Source organism: Thermobia domestica, chromosome 2, assembly GCF_964235325.1.
Source record: "Thermobia domestica chromosome 2, izTheDome1.hap1.1, whole genome shotgun sequence".
Taxonomy (NCBI): domain Eukaryota; kingdom Metazoa; phylum Arthropoda; class Insecta; order Zygentoma; family Lepismatidae; genus Thermobia; species Thermobia domestica.
This window is the reverse complement of record NC_137455.1, coordinates 271,555,090-271,582,809: the sequence shown is the minus strand read 5'-3', so window position 1 is coordinate 271,582,809 and position 27,720 is coordinate 271,555,090. Positions and strand designations below refer to the sequence as shown.

Below are 27,720 nucleotides of genomic sequence, written 5' to 3'. Positions count from 1 at the left end.
ACCTCAACAGGATGAGATGAGGCTGCTATTTTTTTTTGGCATGATACCTTATTAATTTAAGATATGCCACTTATTTTCTTTTTTATTAGTTTATTTATTATTTTTTTACAAAAGAAAAAGAAAAATACAAAGTTCGTCATGCAGTGGACTCACATAATTAATAATAAAAATAAACACGCTGAAAAGAAAACAAAGAAACACATAAACAAGCAAAAAAAAAAAAAATATTTAGTAAGCTATATTTTGGTTTCCTATTTCTCACCTTTCTTGTTTGGTATTTATTGATTGTTTCTGTTTTGTGTTTTCATTTATCACATACTCCACTTTATACAACACAACACAAAACAAAATATAACACAATTTAGACTATAAAACTATATAGGACAGTCAAACATTATGTTGACTTAAAAATTACTCACGTATCATTTTGGACCGCTACTGCTGACTTCTTGGCCGATGTGTCATCTGATGGAGATCGATGTTCTTTAAAAGTGTGCAAAGAAGGTCAATCCAATAAATCGAGTACCTCTCCTTAGAGACCTGCACGGGCCGGGCTTGGGCGGGCCGACGCTGTTATTTCTTTGGGCCGGGCCGGGCTTGGGCGGGCCGACACTGTTATTTCCTTGGGCCGGGCCGAGCTTGGACTGGCCGACACTGATTTCTCTTCAGGTCGGGCCGGGCTGGGGCCGATCAATTGCAATTCTTTAATAATTATTGACTTTCGTTAAACGATAATTGGAATAAAGCCAAACGTTGATGAAGTGTGTCCGTGAAAAATGTTACAAAGAATGCAATAGCTATTTACAGTTTGTATTGCTTAGCGGCTCCACTTTCACTATAGAGGATTGCAGGCATTATGCGGTAAATTGAGTTCTGACCTTGACCTTCACTGAACTCAAAATATAAAAAGAAGGGGTGGGAATGTTTTGCCTGTCGCTAAACAATATTGCCATCTTCACTTTATGCTAAAAATCAATTAAGTTAGATTTTTGTTACAGGGAATGGAGTTTTTGTTCTCTCGATGACAGGGGAAGTTCTAGGAGGCAATGGTACCATTCGGGAGGCAAGCGTCAGGTTGTGAACCAGAGTTTAGAAAATGTTTCTGAGGGTTACGTCAAATTTAGTACTAAATTTTGAGAAAGATTCGGGCTCGAGCTAATTTTTTAAAAAAATTATCGGGCCGGGGTCGGGCCAAAAACTTTTAAAATTTATCGGGCCCGGGCCGGGCTTGGGCCAAGAATTTTGAAAACTTACCGGGCCGGGCCAGGCTTGGGCCGAAAATCTCCAAAACTTTTCGGGGCCGGACCTCCGAAAAATTCGGCCCGTGCAGGTCTCTACCTCTCTTATATGACTATGTTTTGTTCTTGCAGGAAATCGGGAACTTCCAATGACTGGATCAGAAGTAATGAATCTGAAACAAGTACTCTTGGCGGATAACATTTCTCTTTGGCAGATTTTACTTTATGATATGAAGGGTACAACAAGTCTTCAACATTTTGACCTGATCGCGAACAAAATTGTATTGGTGCATTGAGAGATTTGCGTCCACTATTAAAGCAATAGTTTGTTTTAGAGAGAGTTCAGGTAGCCTTAGGATTGGAAGGACCAACAGAAGAGACTCCTTCATTTTAGTCCCTCTCTGGGGAGACGCACTCGAAAGTTCACTCACAATTGAAGCAGAATCCCTCTTTCCTTCTTGTCTATAAGTTTTAGTTCAATGGTAAACGACAGTTCCTTATGGCTTGTTTTCTCAATCAGACTTTTCAATTTACGTTCCTTTGACTTTCGGCTGCGGCCACTGAAGAACTTGGGTGGCCGTCCAACATGACCTTGGGATGCACTAGGCTGCGATGTCATAAAGTCAGGAAATTGAAGACTTCATTCAAGCCAGAAGGAATTATTTTGAAGAAAATGTTTGCGATCTCTTAATGCTGTGTTCCACTTCACTTCAAGTTTGTGACTAAAAGTCCTAAGTGTCGCCTTAATAGATGATAAATCAACATCAGATAATGGGAAGCGACTAACTGATCGCCAACACACGTCAGTAAGGCATCAAATCTCGTCAAACTTGAATTCTGTACCTACATCTCAAATAAAGAGTGATAGGGAATTTATAGCGCTTTTGTAATTAAAAACCAAACTCGTTAAGTGCGCAAATTTGCCAATAACACTTTTCCCTTTTCAAAAGTTTGAATTCTCAGTAGTAACTTGTTTACAATTTAAAACTGGAATAATGCGGAATAATGCATCAAAACTCAGTTTTTTTTGTTTTTTTTTTAACATTTCAATATAATTCTGTGTTTAATACTTGCAGTTTTCCGTACTTTTTTTTTTAGAACGAAAAAAATATTTTGACACGAAACACTACAATTCAAAAAATACATTATACAACCACCACTACATGCCCACTTTCTACTTGCTGTTGCGCATCGCATCTCAGATTTTCAAACGCGCACTGCAAAACCATTGAGCAGGTTGAACTTCAGGTGTTGAACTTCATCCCGATGTTCCTCAAACCACGCTGCAACAACGCCAGCTGTGTGAATGGGTGCATTATCATCCTGGAAGATGGCGTCATTGTCCAGGAAAAACATCCGGACCATAGGATGCAAGTGGTCTCCTAAAATTGCGACATAATCGCTGGTAGTGATTCGTCCACTAAGTGTGACCACATGACTCAATGAAAACCATGGTATGGCGGCCCACAGCATCACCGAGCCGCCGCCATGTTTCACAGTTGGGCGGAGACACTGCAGATCATAAGCTTCTTTGGGCGTTCTCCACACATAAAAACGGCCCGTGGTTGGGAATAGGGTGAAGGATGACTCATTCGACCATATCACACGTTTCCAGTCCTCAAGGGTCTAAGTTGCATGGTCGCGGCACCATTTGCGGCGTGCGAAAGCGTTATTGTTCCTGATGAGCGGTTTGGCCCATGCAACACGACCCCGTAAGTTCATGTCATGTAATTCGCGGCGGACTGTGATTGTCGAAACAGGGTGGGGGAGGTACTGGTTGAGTTCCTCCGTCATTTGCTCAGCAGTGGCACGACGGTTCTGCGTGACAATGCGCTTTAATACCCGGCGTGACCTGTCACTCATGATTTTCTTCCGCCCACTGTTCCGCTTCCCCGATATAGTTTTCCCGTGTGTTGTGTAGGCCGTCATCACCTTCGATACTGTCCCACGCGACACACCTAACACAGTAGCCACTGCCGTCACACTCACTCCACATAACCGCGCACCAACAATTTGCCTTCTTTGAAAATCTGAGAGGTCTCCCATTTTACACTACCTCCGTCTGCTGCAGCCACTGGACACTGCTGTTCCACTGCGCCTGACGTAGTATGGAGACCGACCTAACACACCACCACTAGCGGTCCGGCGCTGCTGGCGCCACAACACCACTGCCAACCCATACATCTGACGTGTTGCCAACTACAGGTGTTTCCATTTTTCTGATCACCATCTGTATGTATTAGTCCTTTACCCCACCTTGTAAATTTTGTGTTAATGATAATAATTAAATAAAAAGCAGGTGGATAAATATTAGGTCTATTGTAAGAGTTGCCTTGATGGGGGCCATGTTCAAATAAGCCATTTTGAATCAGACAAAAGTTTTAAACAAAACGCATAACAGTGACACCTTATTAATAGCAAATTTTAACCATAATCCATATGTTAATTTTGATTTACGACTACTGCTTTGACGGAATTGTTAACGACAAATGTGTCAAGTGTAATTCGATTGCCTTTGTTAGGTGTGCTCACTGTGAGCAGAGCATTTGTGCAAGTCATGCATTCTTTTCTGAACTACATATTGATTGTACTAATTGAGGACTTTTCTGGAAGAAAGACCCAAGTTCAATTATGACTCAATTCCACTCTGGTCATTTTTCCTTAAATTAGCAACATTGTTTATTCGATAACAAATGCTGGTTAATGATAAAGCAAAAATGGTTATACCGTTGGATTTATGGTAAATTTTGCTATTAATAAGGTGTCACTGTTACTTTTGTCTGACTCAAAATGGCGGATTTGAACATGGCCGCCATCAAGGCAACTCTTACTATAGACCTAATATTTATCCACCTGCTTTTTATTTAGTTATTATCATTAACACAAAATTTACAAGGTGGGGTAAAGGACTAATACATATGCTGCAACAATATTTAATTTCCCTGTAACTTTTTACCAATTGCACGTAAATCAAAATAAACGTCGCCATTGTTTTTCTGATTAAATTTGCGCCTTAAATCATGTATCACATGACCCTATTCCTATTTTAAAAACTTAACCTTAATTCAAAATGACGGATCTCAAGATGACCGCCGTCAGGTATACCCCTACTATATGACTTCCCCCTAGTCCTAATATGTACCCATATATTTGTTATTCACCTTTTGTCGTTACAAGAGGTCTTACAGAGCTTTTACCTCCAACTGTATGAAGACTATTCTGTACTTCGATGTGATGTTCTGGTAGCTGTATCTCCTAAACCCCTGGAGCTTCGCACCTACAACTTCACTGAAATACTGACCACATTTAGTACTATTTTCTCATATGTGTCTCAGTCAGCAACTCGATTCACCCAAACGTAAGGTTTACTTGTGAGAGAGATATCAAATAGATGGCAAGTGATAGTCATAGTCTATGTCCGCCCCTAGGCACATGCCTGACATGTACCTTGGGAACGTGCCTAGTATGTTCTACGTATGTTCCCCATGCCGTAAGCGTCAATGAACCACAAAATTACTCCCCCAAAATATTTTAAATCGCCTATATGCGTAATGTATTTACATTAAAGTGAGTCTAAACAACACTTTAAACAAGTAAAAAAAAAAAAGTATCCTAGGGTGAGCGCGAACCACCAACCTTTGGATTACTAGCCACAAACTCTTTCGACTTGGCCACGGATTCGGATAATCAGAGTGATCCTTTAACCGCGTATATTCGACGATAACTGTTTGGGATCAAATAAGATCTGCTCGCCATGTAATTTTATAACAAAATGACAAGTGTCTTTTTACTTTATTTCATGGTTCTTTCATATTCACTTTCAAATGATCGGCGACAGTTGCCATGTGATAAAGTTGATGCGTTTGTTGCTTCTAGTACACAATTGCTTAGAAAAAGAAGCAACAAATGCATCAAATATGGGCGATGAATTTAGAACACCTAAATGCATGGGCACCTGAAGGAGAGGGCAGGGTGGGGCTCGAACCCCCCTGGCTCACGAAAATGTATTAAATTTTTAAAGATTTTCTCAATACAAATAAAAATACTAAACATAGCAACCACATTTGAGCCTCCTAGAAAATTTTCTTTTGGCGCCCATGCCTAAACGGCGCATGCCTAGCACATCTTGTTAGGGTGTCTGAAACAGTGTGTACCTAAAGGAAGTACCTCGAACATGAAAAACATAAGTCCCAAGTGACGACATAAATTATTGTCACAGTGCGAAACTGAGCCAGGTATATAAATGCAACATTTGTAGTACATAGTCGCAAATATCAATTAGGTGTAACAAGTGCCTAAAACTGTAGGTAGCTGAAGTACATACTTCGCACATGAATATCATATGTGCCAAGTGTCGGTACCTAAAAAGTAGCTGGGACACCTAAATAGCACATGCCTAGCACATCTTGTGCTCTTAGGGAAGAGAACGTAGTATCATTAACTACAGCACTATCAAAACCGGAAATGTTTGAAATTTGCTAGCACTTCCGACTCCAATATTGATATCTATAAAGTAAAACGGTAAGAGATACTGAAAAGCGGTTTCTTGCAACCAGTTCAGCGTTTCAAGAATAGGTCCCAAATCTTCCGTTAACCATTTATTCAAATTGGAAGTGGTGAAAATCAATCGCATTGACTCAGCGCACAAGAGAATATATAAGCATCATCCGCAACGCTCTACCAAAACCGAACATGATTGGAATTTATTAGTACTTCCGATTGCAATACTTTTTTCCATAGAACAAAAACGGTAAGGGATATCAAAAAAAGGTTTTTCACACAGAGTTAGCGCCAAGAATGAATTTTGTCTCGACTTTTATACACATCTGTTAATAAGTTATGAAAATCTATATTTATTTTATTACAACATAGATCGCATAATAGATAAAACGGAATCAGTTAGCGACAAGTAGATTTGCGATATGGATTCAGTACTAAGAATAAGTTTCATTTCTGTTTGCAACTAGAACCGATATACATCAATTATCACTTTCGGATTTAATGTTAATCCCCGTAGTGCAAAAACAGTAAAAGATAGCAAATAATATCTTTTGATATGGATTTACTGTACAAGAGGCAGAATCTATCTTTGATCTTATTTTTCTATTACAAGGAGTAGTTATAGATGTACTATTTAAGCTTGAGTATTGAATTCCCATAGCTAGAATGTATACAGTAGTTTCACGTTGTGAAACGAAACTTACTTGTTTTTAATTTATTATCATTACCCAAAGAATTACTTTCGTAAAAATCTTTGAGTTTTACGTCCCACGGTTATGCCGGTTAGGCTAAAGGAGACGGTTATTATGAGAAATGAATGAAATGGTGGAATGAAGAAAGTGGGAGGAAACGGGAGAACCCCGAGAAAACCCACGAGCACGATGTTTGTCCACCACAAAGTCCACACGGAGCGAGCTGGGATCGAACCAGGGACCCCAAGCACCGGAGGTGAACGCTCTACCACTGAGCCACCACCGCGCCCCTTTTTACTTTCGTGCTAAGTAGATTTTCATCTGGTAATACTCCTTGATAATAGCCATCTTCACAGCTGCCTTCCTTACGGAAAATTCCAATGTATCATTGAAGTATATTTATAGTGTCATGATACCTATTTTTCTATTTGAACATATTTGATTGGCAGTGCAGCACGATCTATCTATCTATCTATCTATCTATCTATCTATCTATCTATCTATCTATCTATCTATCTATCTATCTATCTATCTATCTATCTATCTATCTATCTATCTATCTATCTATCTATCTATCGATCGATCGATCGATCTGTCTGTCTGTCTGTCTGTCTGTCTGTCTGTCTGTCTATCTACCTACCTATCTAGTGGCCATAAAGTCCCTTTACGCCTGACAAGAAGTAACATAAACCACTAGACGTACGTAAATAACTATATGATATCGCCAGTCAAAAGGGCGAAAATGATATTGACGTTGGGAACCCAGATAATCGAGAATAACAGAAGTTCCAACACTTACAAGGAACAATTTCCCACGCTGACAACAGAAGAAGTTAGACGGCAGTGTTCGTAGTTTGAGAGAAATTTCCCTAATCTACGGAAATTTCATTGGTAAATTTAGCAAAAATGAAAAAGGGAAATTTTACTTCAAAACATGAAAATCCAGGGAAATTCTCGCGCAGACTGATTGACCGATATAAATATTTTAATTTTTTATTCTACTTAAACCAACACAATAACAGTGGTGTGCGTGTTCAAAGTAGCATAATTTCCATCCATTGTTGACTAGGTGCATTTGTGTATTTTTTGTGGAAGAAAGCGAAGGAAAAAATAGAAGCGAAAACAAATTAAATAAACAATGTTATTAAAAATGAAACAGTTGAAGCTATCATTGTTGATCTTGCCCAAACGTGTTCTTTCTCTGTAAGAACACAAAAAGCATATAATTTTTAGAATGAACATTTTAGAGCTTTATTTTTCGTGGAGTTAATGGAGATAATGATAATATTTCGAAAACGTCCTTATTCAATTCAGTACAAACCCTCGATAACTTCTGAATCTGGTCACAAGTAACAGAAAGAACTTATCCAAATAATTAACGAAGGTTTTCAGCATATTACCCTTAAAGTGTTATTTTATTCATATAAAACTTACAGATTCTTATGAAAGTAATGACACACTCACTTATAAAAGCTTTATCCTGCAAATGTTCTGTATCTAATAGAAGTAATACAGAAAGAAATACACATGTTTAAAAAGACAGTTCTCAACACTGTAAAACTCTCAGCTTTGAAAGTGATAACACACTCAATTGTAAAATGTCTATCCTGCAAATGTTAGTTTTCATGATCACAGAATGTTCTGTTCCGTGCATGTCCGTTCTTTGTCAGAAGCGTCAAGTTAGGCAACCCACACGACTCTGCTATGCTCAAGGTTGCATGTCATTCAGTCATAAGGCACTTAACAAAGATATAAATTCGACTTTGAAATATCGGACGACTAACTGGTTTACACGATTGGAATTGTGTGAAGTATGTTGACTAAGAATGAAAAGAATGGAAAGTCTATATACAGTTTTTCAGGAGGGATTTTTGGAATAATATTGTCAATAATTGCGTACCAAAACGTAAAACGTACTTTCCTTGTCTATAGACACGTTTTATGAATCTTTGTTAGTAATACCGTATTGACTTTATAACAAGCCGCACCTTAACATTCAACAAAGGAAAAGCATAAAAAGACAATACCTGAAAATTATCATCCCCTTAAAATTTGAGGGAGAAAAATAATAAATTTGATTCAGAGAAAAATAATGATCATTCGTTTCTTGAAGATAGCAGGTGTGAGAGGTGGTAATTCCCTCCCTCAGCATTTCAAATGTAACACTCTAGAGGTGTTCGCGAACATGAACAAAAGGATACGCATGCATGAAGTAGTAAATGGAGGCAATTTTTACAATCTTTTGTAGTATCTTATGGGTTGTGTAGTTTTTCTATTACTCTTTCTCTCTTGGCGCGGGAGACCCGGGTTCGATTCCCGGCGGGAGCTCATGTGGTTCGGATTCCACGTTAATCAGTAGGTCCACGTCTCATATAGCCTCGCTGCTGAACGGGACGCTAAACTAAAATCACCTCACCTCACCTCTTTCTCTCTCTCTCTGTGTATATACCTAGGTATGTATATACATATATACATATGTACCTACACTCACACACACACACACACACACACACACACACATATATATATATATATATATATATATATATATATATATATATATATAGAGAGAGAGAGAGAGAGAGAGAGAGAAAAAAAGAGAGAAAAATGTACCTTATACTTCTAAAGACTTTCGCGTGATGATGAGAAATGAATGAAATGGTGGAATGACGAAAGTGGGAGGAAACGGGAGAACCCCGAAAAAAACCAAGCACACAGTGTTTGTCCACCACAAAGCTCACTTGGCGCTAGCTGGGATCGAACCCAGGACCCCATGTTCCAGACGTGAACGCTCTATCGCAGCCCTGACCTTCTTATGATGTAGAAGGTACAGTGATATACTGTATACGTACAACGTAAACATGGAGAAACGAGTATTCAGAATGAGATAAGAATTATTTTAAAAATATACAATATGAATAAACATTATCGGAGTCAATTTTTGTAAGGTCACAAATTTTAAGATGCAACTTAGCGTTTCACAGTTGATATTTGAATACGAAGTGCAAGTTATTTTCGACTTAATTATTTTTTAATGCTCCAGAAGAATTGACGTTAACACAAACTCACGGTGAAAATTTCGTCGTATTTACCTTTTAATACGTTATACGTTATTCTATTATTTCAACTTACATTTAATTTGTGATAGATAAATAAAGTTGGCATTTGTATCGAAGTAAAACGCTACTGCGATAAAAAATTTAACCCCACTATCCACATGAACAAAGTGCAGAGGAGCACTTGACCGAGTACCTTCATTCCCCTTAATGCAGCAAACTGTGCGATCAACATCTCTTCCCACAACCACTCCTCGGTAATTGGACTTGATCGGTTGTCACTCACGGAAGTGTTGTTCCCGGTTTTCCCCTGATCCCCTTGTGTCACGTGACCGTTCATCTCGTCTGCGTCCTTTATTCTCAACAACGCTTCGTATGGATATTTTTTTTTTATTTCTTTAGCAGCTGGTCGGTGTTTCAGGACAGGAGCTGCACTGCGTCATCAATACACAATCTGCTCTCCGAGGACGATATGTTGTGAAAAGAGGCTAATAAGGTAAAAGGTGTATTCGTGGCGACTAGTCATGCAGAAAAACAGGACAGGAATTGATCGCAATGAATATAGTGCCTTCAGAATTGTTATATTGCTTTTCCGATATTTGGAACTGGGATACAGGATTTATTTGTCTGTCACCATTTTTTTATATTTACAATGAAAGGTAGTTACATTTTGGTAATTACATAATGCTAATTACTACAGGTAGATTTTCGATTTTAACAGACACAGATGATCCATTAAGATACACAAAACCATTGTTCTAAAGTGAAAGGATTCAGTGCAATATCGAGAGAATTTGTATTCTTGCTCGAGAAACTTTCGCATATGTAACACGTGATTTTATGATAAAAGATAGACTAAGCTGCGCTTTGGTCTTGCGAAGGAGCACAAACAAGTGAAAGAGTTCCTTCGTTGATGTATGGATAGCGCAAGCACCAGAGGGACAGGAGACTCGGATTCGATTCCTGGTGGAAGTTCATGTGGTTCGGATCTCACGTTAAGCTATAGGTACATGTCTTAAACAGCTTCACTGTGAAAGGGATGCTAAACTCCAAACCAACCAACGAACATGTGAACGACTATGAACATATGTAAAAAAAAAAAAAAAAAAAAAAGTATCGAAAATAATGACAAATACAGAGAAGCATATATAAGCAGATATTTTTGACTGTCCTATGTATTGAGACTTGTAAAAGAAAAAAAAGAAAGGAATTACAACTTTTGACTGGGGTCAATGCTTAAAATTAGAAACAGCTATAGTGTAATTACAAAATTAATATTTGTAGAATTCCTGAAAGTTTCTCTTCCTTTTAATGGGGTGGAAGAATTTGAGGCACCAAACAAGAAAATAATAATAAACTCTGGTAATGTTAACGTTTACTTTGAATATTAAGAATATAAAGATCGAGATGTACGAGGTTGTAATGAAAGGGTTAAGGTCCGTTAGTTAACGATTTATTGTTTGATATTAAAAACGATAACACAATCAACAGATTTTGTATACAGCTATTAAAAAGCACAATTTAAGGGAATATTCATTCCTATCATTTAGATAAGTTCTCTATGAACATATTCAAACAACAAACAACAATAATGCTTTTAAATTTATGTCTGTTTAGGAGCCAATATACACTCCGCATCAAAAAAAATTGCTACAGTTAACGCCGTGCAGTTAGGCCACCCAACATACACCTTCTTATCCCATAATCATGTCAGGTAAAGGAATCCCCTCTCTCTTCTCTATTCTTCTACCCCATACTAATTAGCTAACAACATGAGCGTAATTTTAATTTCAAACTACACATGTATTAGTTTCGATAAAATGAAATAACAAAACCGAGACGAAACAACATTCATAAGTTGATGTACGAAGAAACTCAAACACACATAATGAAAAATTGAAACCAATAGATGTCTATTACACAGAGATTCAGAAATGAGGCAGAGAGAGAGAGAGAGAGAGAGAGAGAGAGAGAGAGAGAGAGAGAGAGAGAGAGAGAGAGAGAGAGAGAGAGAAGAGAGAGAAGAAGGAAACAAAAAGGGAAAACAGTTAAAAATGTGGAATTCAAACGTAGTAAGAAAAGAACCTAACATTATAAAGTTCCGTTTCCAGAAATCAAACAGTAATATAGAAAAAACGTTTGTTTGTACATATTTTTCAGAACTATTCGAATACATAGAGGATGCTTTAAACATTCATTAAGTCACTTTCATAAAGGATAGCATACTCAATTTCCAGTAGAACTGTAGATCTTCGAGACACATCTAGGATAATGTCAAAAGTTTAACACACATGCTTTGTTTCCGCGTGGTTCGATTGCAAATTCGGCAGTGTTCATTGGACGTAATGATCCAAAATACATTCTAATAAACCCAGTAGATAGCGTTGGTCATATCCTCCTTTTCAGACTACTAATACAAACTGAACAAAAAAAAAAAAAAAAAAAAAAAAAAAAGAAAGAAAGAAAGAAACGAAAAGAAAAAGATAGAAAGAAAGAGAAAGAGTGCAATTTTACTGCTAAATATCTATCAGAAATACGCTATATTACCAGTCTAAACTGTATTGTAATGAAAAGTTACAAATGTTCGAAAGGAAAAGTTTATGTTCCTCATAGATGTAGCATGTTTCAAATTTCAACGTGAGTAAAACACATTGAACGATAGGATGGAAACAAATTTTGTGTCGAACCAGAGTAAATAAAATTTTGTTTTCAAATAACCAAAGAGGTTACCATTTTCTAGTCTTTTCTGAAGATTTATCTGTTCCGAACATCCAGGATGTATTTCGTCTCTTGCGGATATAACGTAATTTGCACAGATAGAATGCACAGGCTAGAGCTCGAACGGATCGTGTCAGTCGGATGATGTTGGTTAGGTTATAGACCACCACTGGGTTGAGGATTCAAACCCGTAGTGACCCGAAAACCATCCTATCGCTATCAGCCAAATCTAAACCAAAATATCTAGCCAGGAATATTTGAAGGATAACTTACGTTATGCCAGGAGGGAAGTCCATGGAGGTGGTGACTGTTGTGCGTTTTAAAGGAAATCCGCCAAGAACAGAGATGTAAGCTCTACCTTGTGATTTCCAAGCTCAGTATTTATATAACAAGACTACGCACTTTCACTTTTTTTTATTTCCATACGTCACCTGTTGTTTTGCCTCTCAGTAATCCTGTCTGTTGTTAGTTTCTGGCTATGAATTACCTTTTATGATTTTTTTAAATATTACAAATACTCGTTCCAAATTATACCATAGTCTTATTAAACATGACAATATGGATAGACAGCGTTAGTCATCGTTATCCTTTAAGATGTTAACGGATTGTCTCCATTAAGAAACTCGGCCCAGATAATAACCACTCTAGTAATCCGTTGCAAGTAGTTAATTCACAATTTTGTTTATATGTATGAGATATGGGCTACAGATAGCAGCCGTTAAAGTCGCCGTTATACATTAACACGTTATCAGATTGACTCCATTAAAGAACTCGACTGCGATAATTGCTCGAGCTATTTGTTACAAAAAAAAAAATTGCTTCCATATATCGGATATGGTCTATAGATATCAACCCTTAAAGTTTCGGTTATCCATTAATACGTTAACGGGTTGACTTCATTAACGAACTCAGTCGACATAATTCCTCTGGCTATCTGTTGGAATATACAATTCAAACGTTTGCCTGCATGTATGGGATATGGGCAACAGATAGCCGCAGTTATCGTTAATGCGTTGACAGACTCACTTCATTAACAAAACTCTACCGCCATAATCGCTCTAGCAATCTGCTGCAAAAACAAAATTTTAAAAAAAATGCTTACGTGTATGGGACAGGGCTACAGAAAACGAACGTTAACTCTCCGTTATAAGTTAATATAGTATTAGATTGACCGCATTCACGAGATTATCGTTCTAGCTGTCTGTTGCAGACCATAGAATTCAAACATTTGCTTACATATGAGACATGGGCTTCAGAAAACTACCGTTAAAGCCTCCGTGATCCGCTAATATCTTAAACGATTGGCTACATTAACGAACTTGGTCGAGATAATTGCTTTAGTTAGCTGTAGCAAGGAAACAATTCAAGAAGTCGCTTACATTTATGGGAAATAGGCTACAAATAACCACCATTATCCATCAAGATGTTAACGCACTGAGAAAAATGTATGTAGTGTAAGTAAAATCGTATGTTACATTTGTAAATCCTGTAGTTTTTGGACTTAACATACAACAAACGTATAACTGAAAACGCATGTTTTATAATACTTTCTGTATAAGTGTTCCATCTGTACGTACTTTCGGTATGAAACAATATAGGTGGTCAATATCTCACATACAAAGGGACGTATATAACATATAGCTGACGAAGGTAACATACGTATATGTATGTAATATAAGGAAGACTGTTAGAAATCAGATATCCTGCAACGGGCATGATGTAACATCTAAGGGCAGTGCCTATGTAGTATACGGATAACGTATGCTCCGTACTGATTTCTGTAGTAAGTAAGATGATTTCGTATATTTCTACAATATACCGATGTTCGGAGAACGGATTTTTGTCAGTGCGGATGGACTCTATTAAAGAATTCAATTGAGGTAATTGCTCCATCTACTTGTTGCAAGACTCCACTAATGAATTCACCCGAGATAACCGCTCAAGCTATCTATTGCAAAAACCAAATTTTTAAAATCTCTTACATGTATGGGATATGGGGATAGAAACCTCCAGTGTTATCCGTTAGTATAGTAACGAATTGACTCCATTAACGAACTCGCCCGATATAGTCAATGAAGCTATCTAGTGAAAAGAAAAAATATAATTTAAAAATTCACTTACATGTACGGGATATGGGATAAAGTGAGCATATTAAAATAAAAAATTAGTAAGGAATATGAGTTGTTTTTTCTCTGAATCACGATAAAAATTTGCAAAAGTATTCGGACCCTACCAAAAATTACTTACCAATCCCTGATTTAATCAAATACTAGTTCAACGCCACATTTTCAAAATTTTCAACTTTTCTACAGAAATATATTCATTTATATTGAGCAGATTTTCAATGTACCGCTTACCTAGAGAAGGCCGTGTTTCCGTCACCAGTTTTATTCGGTCTGCAGGCTACCTCTACTGACTATTGGACGGCATAGCAGCTTCCATTACAGGAGATAGCGTTGCAGCTCAAAGATGAGTATTGCATCCTACTCCTTTTACAAACTTTTCACCGACTAGATACGACGCGAACTTGACGATGGGACAGGTGCAGCTTGAGGAGTCCAATAGCAAAATAGTTCATTGGGCTGGCATCTGGACTCTTGACATGAATGTCAGAGAAGAGAACTGTCAAAATTCCAGTTTCCTGTTCCATATGGTGATAGAATTTCAGCGATGTTTTCGCCGTGTGGCTAGATGCCTTGTCTTGGTGAAGTTCAACTTCGTTCCGTCTTGTCCGTACAATGCTGGGATTTTATGCTCGTACATTTCAGTCAGGAAATGAGTCTAGTAATGCGTTGAATTGATTTTGACGTTACACTCCGCCTTTCGGAGACGAAGTTTACCCTGTACGAGAAACCGGCTACAATCATGAACCCTTTTCGGAAACTCTCTGTGTACTGGTGGAAGAGCATGCTTCGGCCCTTAGCTTCAACAGGTTTATATGTAACGGCACGAATTTACCACAGTCTGTGAGGTAAATCCACGCCTCATCAAAGGTAACAACAAACTTCCACCAACTATCCGTGAGATGACGTTCATACAACCTCCTGCAGTTTCTTCTTCTATCATCCACATGATACGGTTTTAGAACGTGCAGATTGTTCTTGCGACGACCGTGAGGCTTAAATCTCTCTGAAGGTGCGGTTGATTGTCACCTGCAATGTGCGGAATTTGCTGTCCATCCTAAGCTGTATGAGAGGATTTTCGGAGGGCGCCATACGCCGAACCACAGTAATAGCAGCGGGATCGTCTTCACAGGAGACTAGTTTCTAACTGCTCGCGTCGGTGTAGTGGGCCCAGGACTCTGTTCCTCATATTTCCGTATAATACGATTCGCAGTGACAATCTACACGAAATTACTCACTTGACACACCTCTGCCGTGAACTTAGCGTCGAAAAGAGCCGCAATAAACCCGTCCCAGAATCTTTTCAGTTTCGGAGGCATCAAATCACGCTTGACCGCACTGCTCTCTTGTGTGACTAACGAGATAGTGTTGTCTCCCTCGTGGTTATCTCACGGCAATGGATTGCGCATCCGCGGTACAGTTACACATTACCTTCGGCTCAATATAAATGAATTAATCTTTATAATAATTCCTGTTCTGATCCTAGAAAATAATATATTTGAATAAACGAAATATTGCATGAATTTAATGTTCACTTTAGAAATGTTACAAGTTGTGATTTGAATAGCGAGCTTTTGTTATAGGGACATAATATTCAATATTAATAGAGTAGATTCCGTATATTGGAAAATTGATAATATCACTGATAAAATTTGATAAGGTAAAAGTGAAATGTCTTAGGCTATAAGTTGATTAAGCTGGCCAAACTACAAAACGCTATTCGTTATGTGAATTGATGTAAGTTCCCAATTCTTCTCCAATCTGACAGTTAACTGTAAGTTCAGATTGGTCAATCTATTTCATAAGTAAATTTACAACTTCGAACATTCAATTTTGTTCCTACTACTCCTTAGTGACGATGTACGAGTACAAATATGTGTGAATATGAAATTATCCGTGGAAAATGGATGAATCCGTCATAGATTAAACAATCCTATCTGCTCGACATATTTGAATAATGAGTCTTGAAATGATGGATATCATTAGGTATTGAGATTCCCACGCTACTCCCAGTTTATCAAGTTACTAAGTTGTGGTTAAAGGTCAGATGTTTACGGTAGTTTGAAGTCAAAACGTGTTCGGTATTTCAAATAGCTTTAGTGCTGAAAAGAGGCAATCCAATTAATCGATCAATTCATGTTATATTCGTTTGCTTTTATTATATGTGGTTAAAGAGTGGGAGATCACTACTTTTAAGTGACGGTTAGTCACTGAGTAAAATAAGTGCAATGTATTAAAGGCAAGATTACTGATTTCAACGATTCTCCTTTGCCACTGAAAATTAAATCATTCACATGAATCGTTTAGTTATTTCCAATAGTCTTAGACTCACACACTGATAACATTTTTACTTCTCGGCTTATGAAACAGATTCCAACTTCCTCTCAGCATGTTGCATTTCTAAAATATATGTATCAGGTAGCAAAAAGGTAGGCAAATACATACATGGGGAACTACATGGCAAATAAATCTTTAAACATTCTATTTTAAGATGAATTTAACAATTATTGGTATTGTTGAGTGGAATTTCTACAACATTACGTGATTAAACTCAGCTTTTTTCCGTTCGTGCTAATAAGTTACTTCGAATACTGCTCGAGCCTGGGATTGAAAATGTTAATTCGACTTTGCGAATTGTATCTCCCAATGCACTTCTTTAGTTTCTACTCAAATCGTTCCAACGAATTGCACGAATATTTTGATTGTTCTGCAAAATTCATTAAATGAATATTTAGACCGCTGCGTCAACTTGTTTCTACAATTCGTATGAATTGTTTGTGTAATTTCTTGTGAAATTTGTCCGTACATATGTTTTCGTGTCATACATTCTCTTCATATTCTATCAACCTTAATTTAAAAAATGATAGAAGTACTCGGTTCAATTTCATATTTCTTCCTATAGTAGTATGGCATATGAGATGACGAATCAATTACTTCTACTCTATTATATAATAGTACAAATAGAGATAGAGGTACCTTACGTGACATCCAGTAGCATAATACCTTCACTATCACTTTTCTGCCGGGGACGATTGCGTCTTATCATTTGCTTACTTAGGTACTTTGCTTTATGTTTAAGGCGAGTTTTAAAAGAAGTGTAAGGTTTATTTACATTATATATGACTGTATCGCTTAATACAAATACAACTCCACCTTCCCAGAATAGGTGGCAGGAGTGTGTATATAGCAGCCACAGCATAGTATTGAGCCATGTGAAGTTGGTAAAACAGTAGGTCGGTAGGTGCAGTTTGTGTGTTGAAAATTCGAATACAAAGAAAATGCGGTGGCTTTCCGCACAGAAGAGAAAATCTATCGTGGACGGATAGTGTACCACTAAAGGACTAACTACAGACAACTGGCAAAACTGGAAGGGGTAAGTGTTGGTGCAGTGCAAACGGCAATTAGAAAATATGGTGAGGAGTACATCTTCAACGCCAGATCCCGATTTGAACGAAAACCAGGCCCAGCGTACCCGGAATTGGAAAAGCAGATACTGAAAGCGTTTCCCTTCAAAAAAAGAACTCTCTATGCGATATATTGCCCGAAAATTCGCAACATCTATTGGAGTGGTGCAGCGTGTCAAATGAAGACATAACCTAAAAAGTTACAAAAAGCAAAAACCACCTTGTAAACGCAGTGCAGCACAGGAGGTGGCCGTGAAAACGGGCGTAAGAAAGTTGTACGAATCTATTCTGTCCAAAATAAATGTGTGTGTGAATATGGACGACGGAACGTAGGTCAAATTGGGCTATAAATCATTGCCTGGTCTTCAATATTACACTGTTCGCAAAGGTTCGGTTGTGAACAAAGCTGACAAATCGATTGCGTCTGTAAAATTTGCCAAAAAAGTTCTGGTCTGGCAAGCAATATGAAATCACGTGCATTTTTTTACAAACCGTTCAATGAGAGGCTATCTGTATGTCAACGAGTGCCTAAATAAGCGACTTCTACCAATGCTACGTAAACACAATGGTAAAACATTATTTTGGCCTGACTTGGCGACGTGTCATTATGGAACGTTTGCAATGCAATGGCATTGGAACCACGATGTCAATGTTCTGGGCAGAGATGAATCCACCAAACTGCCCAGAGCGAGGTTCCATAGAACGATTCTAGGCTTCAAAGAAAGCCAACTGCGGGAAAGTGTTCGTCCTGCTATTTCAGAGGTGCAGTTTCATTCCGACTGGAACAGAGTTGCTAGAACCTTTACTGACGCTGCCGTCCGGTCCCTTATGGGAGGTTTCAGAAAGAAGGTTCGCCAACTAGTCAGACCTGTTTAAGTTGTGTTTGGCATACGTGTATCCTTTGTGTAGATCACAAAGTGTGTTTTGTTGTAGCTTTCATGTAGGCCTACTCTTCAGACAGACAGTATATTACTTTTGCAGTACCGGTATTTTGCGTGTCTTTATATTAAATACAGCCTTTATATAGGGTAAGTTTGGATGAATCCGGACAGTTCTGATGTTTCTTTCTTTTACTACTATCCCGCTAAACGAAAATATCCAATACTTCGTCATATTATTTAGCGATATATTGATATGCATGAACAACTGAAATAGTTTTCCTGGAATGGCATGTTAAGAAATAAAAAAATAATTTTCTGAAAGTTGACAAAATCTTTGATTTGCAAAGGCGGTAGGGTGAATCCGGACAGTAGGTTGGCGACTCCGGACACTGAACTTTGAAGAAAGATATATACATGATAGGTATATTTAAGACTACCTTCCTACACTAATATTCTAACATGATAAGTACAGAATATAAATACAAATACATGATAAATACATACAAATTACTAACATAGCAATTTCTATACTAATAAGGCCTACTGTTGAAACTGTAAGCTAAACGCACAGTAGTGTAACTACCATTGCGGTATTTAATCATTAAACATAATAATCACATTTATTTCCATTAGAACTACATTGTACTACTATTCTTTACTAGTAACAACTAGATTATTAGTAAAATGTATAATACGTGTGCACTGAGACTAGCATTTATTTATTTATTTATTTTATTATTATTATTATTATTATTTTTTTGCGTTAATGACGTCTGCCACTTTCGTGAAGCACTAGTCATAATTCAGACACATCGTCCACAAATAAAATACAGTTCCTTATCACCTTTCACAATCTTTCATGAAACCAGGTCTTACACTCAGTATAGGACACCCAGGAACCGTATTTGCTTGATAATGGTGTATAATAATTCTTCCCACAAGTTGTTTTCATCCATTCCTTCGATTGTGTTTGAGGAGACAGTTTGAAACAAACTGCAATTCATGGCATTTAATCTTTTAGCAACACCTGGCTTTTGGGATGTGGGTTTTGAAGAAGCAACAGCAGGAAAAGATATGAACTGTTTTACTCAGGACTCTGAAGGCGATAGAGACTTGTTTGAGGGTGAGTCTGATGACACAAAAAAGGAATTGTTTCCAGCTATTGGCCGATCATATTCATCAGACAAAAGAAATTCATGTTCCCGAACTTGTTGCGGATCAAATGGGAATATACCAGATGATGTAACCATTCAGTAGTGTAGAAGTTTTGAGCACCTTGTGATTAGAATTACGTAATTTAGTTGTGTTTGTAGATCCAAAGATAATTTTATAGCATTTTCTGGTGATTCCTCGAAGTCCACTTATGGCAAAAATGAATAGACGCTAGATATAAGCAATAGACCTCACGTACTATTTCACATTTATAAACGTGAAAAGCGAGAGAGGAGGGAGTGTTTTGAACCCTCTTAGTTCATTAATCACATTTTCCGGATTCAGCTTAACGTAATAAACGTGTCCGAATTTACCCTTCCATAAACGTACGGATTCACCCGTTTTGAGCACTGTAAACTTGTGCACGCGTTGAGCAGGCACTCGCAAAGTAATAGAATTCCTCCAATATGCAACGAGTAAAGTAGGGTCTTCGCTTCGATATATATCTTACTTGACCATTTGTTGATAACCGCTTCTGTCCACTAGAAAGTTACATCAGGTCAAAAAATGTGCATGAGCTTTCCTGTTTCTTCTCTTCCCCACCGTCGAAACAACTTATAACACTCTTTGCACTTCCTACTCAGCACTGTAGGAAGGTACGGTGCTTTAAATAGGCATCACAACAAGTCTTCACATTACAAATGCGAAGAACAGTATTATCGTAAGCTTAGGATGTCCGGATTCAGTGACTGTCCGGAATCACCCAAACTTACTATACATATTTATATAAAAGTTTTAAGTGTATTAGCAACATCATCCTGAGAAACTGGGTGTAAACAATTAGAGCTTTTAATTAAACACAATTTAAAACTAGAGTGCACAGTGTGTCCAAGCTTCGGAAGGAATACAATACGTGATAGTCATCATCAGTGGCGTATTTACGATTTTGTTTCGGGGGGGAGGGGCTTTGCTAACTGTCGGGTTGGGCTTTGCCTGTAAATGTGAAAATTCTGCAAGATATTTCATATACTTTACTATAGTAAGTAAGATTTCGGGGGGCTTAAGCCCGGAAGCCCCCCTAAATACGCCACTGGCCATCATAATAAAAATAATAACATTTAGAAGTTAAGAATCAATATATGTATTTACTACTGACACCGCTGTTAAACAAATTAATCATCAGAAGAAAGTGATCAAATCTCTTTAAGAGTTCGTTTTGCTACTTCTTTGTTCATTGTTGCCAGGAGCGGTAAAACGAAATTTAAATTGTTGAATAAAGTTGATTACTTATTATTTTCTGAATGCTTTGTTATTGTCAATAATTGTTGAAATTTTCTTATTTCACATATTAAATATCTATTGATATCTAGTTAAGAAAAATTGATATCTAGTGATATCTATCTATTTGATATTGATATCTAGTTAAGAAAAAATTGGGACAAATGAAAACATTGATCTGACTCTAATGAAAGAAAGGAAATGAAACTTCTTCTCGTTTCTGAAGTCGGCGTCACTGTTTTAAACGTATGTTTCTCCTACTTCTACAAACATTTGAAATATTTAATTTTAATTATATGTTAGTGCTTGAGCAAAAACAATCTAAACAGTGGCGAATCTTTTTTTTTTTTTTTTTTTTTAAAGGCACAATTTTATTTCAACAAGCAAAGGGAAGAAAGTGTCATAGACCTTCAGAAAGTTGTATACAAGAATTAATACATTTAGAAGCTTTCTTTCTTTCGCTTGTAATGATAAAACTTATCCTTGTCCCTAGCAATATGACTTCCGTCAAGAGCCGCCACAGATTCTAGATAAAAAAATTCTAAAAAATTCTGCATACTTACGAATCTCGAGGAATTATCATTCCTGTAGGTTTTAGCGTTCCCGAATGCTGCAAAGAGAGACAAGATATTTTACAAACTGATATAAAAATTACACTTTGTATAATGTTTACTTAAATACAAAGAACTTACGCGGTTTTTTAGTTCCCTTAAATATAAAGCTAATACACTAAATCAGGAAAGAAAAAGGGATTAGAATTGAAGATAACATAATAAAACCACAAATAATATTTCAAGGTAACATATTCACAAAGAAGAGACAGAACTTGTAACACCAAGTAAATAATACAAAAACACAAAGATATAGAAAACTGCTTAAAATTACATAAAAGATAATTTGTTTGTCTATTTCAGTATGTTTACTCCTACCCTTGGATAAACCTTAAGTAGTGGATCTCACACAAAATGGTATTATGGAAGTTGGGAGCATACTAAAATGAAATGAAATCAAAATTTCTAGTTTTATGTCCAACAATTATGATCGAGGACCTGTTAGCCTCCTCACATGAAAGAAAATTTGATTGGAACTGGACCACTCGTGTTTGATCGCCAATGATTACCGGTTGATCGTCTTACGTATTGACGTACTATAAATAATTATGTAGAGTTGGCCAAGAGGTAATCCTGTTAGTCCCCCATGGAAGCAAACTTGGTCCCATGGGGGCTAACAGGCTAACCTGTTGGTCCCCGCTACATAATTATTTGTAATATCTCAATACGCGTGGCAATCAACCTGTAATTGTTGGCGATTAAACGCGAACAAACGACGATGAAACGATCAGACCCAATTCCGATCAAATTTCGTTAGATATGGGGCTAACAGGTCACCGGTCAATTATGCCTTTTAAAAGAGACGGACGATTACAGCAACTGAATGATTAAAACAAAATAATTGATGAATTGAAAACATGGAAGAAAACTGGAAAGCTACGAGAAAACCCCATGGACACGATATTGTTCACCACGAACTTCTTCTGGCCTAGGAGCAAACCAAGGACCCGTTACCAGAGGTGAACACTCTATCACTGAACCGCGGTGTCTCTCTAATAAGAGAGTACTGTTACAGGAACAATACTGATCAGAAAATTATGAAACCAAAATAGTTTCTTTACTCTTATTCACCAAAAAAGAAACAAAGAAAGGAAAAGATGAAACTTTTATTTTATACATACGTACACTTAACGTGGGAGAAATCATCACAGTTCTAACACTATAACCAATTCTCATGAAAAGACGACAATGCAATATGAAAAACCAATTTTTCGACTTGTCTTGTTCATAAGTTAATATTATGGTAGTATATAGGAATTTGCCCTGTATTCAAACTGTAGACCATCATCTACATATGATAGTGTCAACACACCAGGAAATTCATCTGAAGCCATCAACCTGCTGTTTACGAAAGATTACTATACATGGGCGACAGAAAATCACTTATCTATTGTTTCAATCAAAGTTATAATAAATGTAGACACTTTCTTTTTCATTCAACCTGCTCTGATTAACAATTATTGTACCCACTAAACTTCCAACACAATTTCAACGAAACAGAAGAAACCAAACAGAAGAAAATTAAATAGATTTATCTCCATTGAACAGTAGTGATGTCTCTCACAAGAATATACAACAGTGTAAATATGAATGTTTACACAAGACCACAGTTCTCTCCCATCACGTTCAATTTTCTGTTGTTTACATACAAAATAATTCACCTAAGGTAAATCCCATAATGAATAGAGCCGTTTTCTGTCAGACTAACATGGGACAAATTGCGTAGGTCATGGATACATCTTTCTAACGTATTACACTATTTGATAGTCAAAAGTTGGTAAGAGGGGATGTTCTAAATTAAAATCTTTTGCCCTAACTTTCTAGTAAATTTTTCATAAGTTTGCTTAAAGAACAAAATAAGCTTACTTTATTTAGAAGTCAGCAAAAGATGGTTAAGCTATTTATTTTGTTTATTTTATTTTCACAACTACTTATTTTGTACTATATTAATTATATTAATACAATTGCAGATAAAGTTATGAAGCCATTGTACACCAAAAATTTTTGACAATGAAACGCAGCTAAAAGTCAAACAGTTCATATTTAACAAAATTTTGCCAACAATCGTCTGATGAGAGTAAGAGTAAGAATATATTAGCCAGTGTTCGAATCCAGTACCTCCCAATTGCGAAAAGGAATTACATCAGTACACATTAGTTAACATTGTTAGAACTACACAAATTTAGATCAAGTAAGCTTCGTTAATAAAATGATCACGTAAGCATCAGTCGGTATAACCAAAACCAGAAAACAAATTGGTGTCTGAAAACATGCGTTGTCGGAATATTATCAGAACTAGTTGCTTTGCTGGATAGAACATATACAATGTTTGTGCCTAGCGTTAACAATAAATAAGAAAATGTACTTCCTTAGTCGTTTTCTTTAAAACGTAGGTCACTAATGTTGTTTTTACTTTTGTGTTTATGAATTTGTCGTAACTTCCTTATTCATATTTAGTTGTTTGGAAGTAGAGGCAGCGCCAGTCTGAATGGATATTCGCTATAGCGTATTATGTTACAGATCATATTTTGACGAGACTTTGTGACAGGTGTATCCAACATTCAGTTACTTCACATACCTTGTACTTCATATACTATGTTAAAAAAATCAAAGGAGCTGTTCCAATACAATTTGGTATGGGAAGAGGTCGTAGTCTAAGACCTGCACGTATAAACAATGGTGGCTATAGCTCTGTGGAAACATGACCAAAAATGGGTTAACAAAACAATGGAAATGCACATAAGGTGTGCATTTGTTTGACATATTTTGTTTATATCGCCCAAAAGAGGGAGCGCGCTCCGTTGAGGTTGAGGAAGAGAGACCACACATTGAGCTCTACAAGCAGTGTGAATTCATCGCGCTCGAGTCTGATGAACAGGGAAACAAATCGGGGCAAAGTCAGGTGACGTACCATCTCAGATGCCCAGACTGGCTTGATGTGAGGCAAATACCTTACCTTGTTTGTGCACATATCCACCCAAGGCACAGTAATCGGTTAGCATTTTCGTTTTATACGATCTTGCTTGGGAAGGGGACGATTGCATTATAGGATATTTTTTGTCAATGTGGAAATGGAGCACTGACAGTCGGAAGTTGTGCTCATGTCATGCTCATTAGTTGGTACTTAGGAATGGGAAAAGAAATTACACGACGTCCGAAGTCAGCTGCATTCTTGGATGATTTACTTTATTCATAAGAAGACGAATCTAGGTTCTTGGGCTATAACGATGAACCATTCCTATTAGAGGATGAGGAAATTGACAATTGAACCATTTTGCGTACTTATGCATAACACATTGCATCGTACATAATAATCCACCTCAACTGCCTGGGAGTAAGGGAAATCTCATAGTTCAGCTCAGGTAACGCATCAATCATTTTGTACTTTTCATACCACATGTTACACTAGTGCAATTGTCAGTTTTCTCTGTGAACTTCTCTGCTTTTTTAAGATATGATGCACAATGTGCGAAATCCTAACTACCATTCAATTCCACTTATTTAATCTATAGCAATGCCACTCAGTGGAAATACGACATACGGTTACAGCATTCTCTTCCGAGAGGTTTGCCTCGTATCAAGCCAGTCTGAGCACCGGACATGGTACGTCACCTGACTTTGACTTTATTTATTTCCCTGTTCCGCAGGCTCGAGTGCAATGAAATTCACAGTGCTTGTAGAGCTCAGTGTGTTGTTTCACTTCCATATAACCTCAATAGAGCGCGCACTCTCTTTTGGCCAATATAAACAAAATAAACAAATGCGCGCCTTATAGACACTTCCATTGTATTGTTGACCCATTTTTGACAACGTTCCCGTTGACCTATGATCATCATTGTTTATATGTGAAGATCTCAGGCCATGACCTCGCCCTACACCAAACTGTATGTCCGAGACGCAAACGGAAAAATTGGGTACATCTTGGATTACACTATTTCGTTATCTGAAAACCAGGCATAGAAATCATTAGGGTACCACACAAATTCAGTCAAAAAAAAAAAAAAAAAAAAGAGTTTTCTGATCGAACAAGATCGGAGACACCTATGTCTCATGTTCAGTTTTATGCGATCATTTGTCATTTGATATTTTAAGTCGTGAATTGTCAGTTACCGGAATTTAGGAAATTGGATAAAGAAAACGAACTAAATCCAGAGATGGAACTTTAGCGCATTACGCATCAAGTAGATTTTGAGATACCTATCGCAGAATATTTTTTTCTATCTCTCTTTCATTGCCTTGCTAGCAAGCTATTTCAAGTCCTTTATCATATTGAACGACAGGAAAATTCTGTAAAGCTAAGTTACTCATGATTCAGGACTCTGTAGAATTAAGAACAGCAGCTTCAATATTTTACGTTAGTCGACGCATCCACTGAGCACATACTTTCACAATATATTTCTCGCTGCAGACAAATAAAACGAATCGAACCGAACCGAAAAAATGACATTTACTCCGTGAAGGATATCAAGGACGTTATTTTGCCCATTAGATAAAAACTGATAGTTTCAGTTTGCATACGCGAAGAAAACAAGTTCAATTCTTTTGAAATCGCATTGTCTGACCCACTTCAACGATGAATTCATAGAAACTGGAGCACATACGTTTCCACAATCAAGTCGTTTAATTATAATTAGTAAATATTTATTGGCAAATACGTAATTTTTGTTATGCGATTTATGAAAGATACTGCAAAAGTTACGTAGAAAGCATACATATTTTATACAAGGTTGCGAACTGTAATATTGAGGTATTTGGCATTAAAAGTGAACAATTCTATTGAGAATAGGAACAGAAAAGACTGAATTTTTCACTTGAGATTCACATATTTTCCATTCATAAGAACGAAACAAAGAATAACTTCTACAATGTTTCAGTCTATCAGATGACGTCACAATGATTATTGTTTGTAGCTCGCCTCGATTATTATTATTTGAACCTCTTGGTTCGCATTATCTCCTATAAATAGTGGAAGAAATTACATTAAATTTCCATCAGAATTGATTCAGAAAACTTTGAAGAATAGAAGAAAACAATGTTTCTTGATATTATCTTCTGACGAAAATGTTGAATATGTATGTGTACGTGTGTCTAGTCCAGTGGTTTCCCAATGCTTTCTGACTGATAGCATACGCATACATCAGTATGCTAGGAGCCTACACACTTAAGTTGCACTACATTCAAGATAGAATTGAACCTTGTTACTACCATTGTAAATATGGAATGATTGTCTTTACATTGATTTAGCTTATCAAAATCAGATATTGAGACTTAAAAGATTGTACTAATAGTACGCCTGTCCATTAGTCCTCTACTCCACATGATATAACTTTTGAAAGAAAGTGGCTTTCTGAATTGTATTTTGCAATAAACAGCTAAACCGATTATTTCGGCCAAGTTCGTTAATACGGACAATCTGCTAAAATCTTTACAAGTAATGGTGGCTATCCATGTCTCGTTTAAAACCAACAACACCCTAGCTTCTACGCAACCTGGAGAACAGTAAAGAAATGTTGGTTGCCTATAATTAAAGGACATTCCATTGAGTGATCTTTACCGTCTTTTAGCTGAGTTTATTATTTATTAAGGACTTCATGGTATAACTAAAATATGTTGTAGGCCTTCTGGATGCCAAAATACTTGTTTTACGTAAAATATAAACTTTCAAAACACAACCCAAGAGGTGGGTTGGTTTTATTATTACGAATAAAAAGTAACCTAGATTTCAACTATTTATTTTCTATTGCTATTCTTCCTAATATAATTTATCTTCCTCAATATCTTTGTTTCAAGATATCTCGCATCTTATGTCATATTTAGCTGCGCACAAGACGAGACGAGACATAATTCTCGTGGCGATAGTCGAGACGAGACAGTCTCAGCTTTTATCTCGGTTTTATACGTCCCACGAGTATGCACCGAGGCTAAGGGTGATGATGATGATGATAATGAACGAAATGGTGGAATGAAGAAAGTAAGAGGAAACGGAAAATTCCCAAGAGTATATGAACAAAATCTCGCGGCCGAAAAGTCGCTGCCCAAAATCTTGCAGACCAAAATCTCTCACGTG

At 37.0% G+C, this 27,720-nt stretch overlaps 1 protein-coding gene across 1 annotated transcript in view; it reads right to left on the bottom strand.

Moving 5' to 3' along the window:
- Myo95E (Myosin 95E) overlaps positions 1-27,720 on the bottom strand; it is a 1,268,077-nt gene that overhangs the window by 367,100 nt on the left and 873,257 nt on the right. The window contains exon 5 of the mRNA XM_081748709.1: positions 21,606-21,652. Coding sequence (XP_081604835.1) covers positions 21,606-21,652 — 47 coding nt within the window. The remainder of the gene's footprint in view (positions 1-21,605; positions 21,653-27,720) is intronic.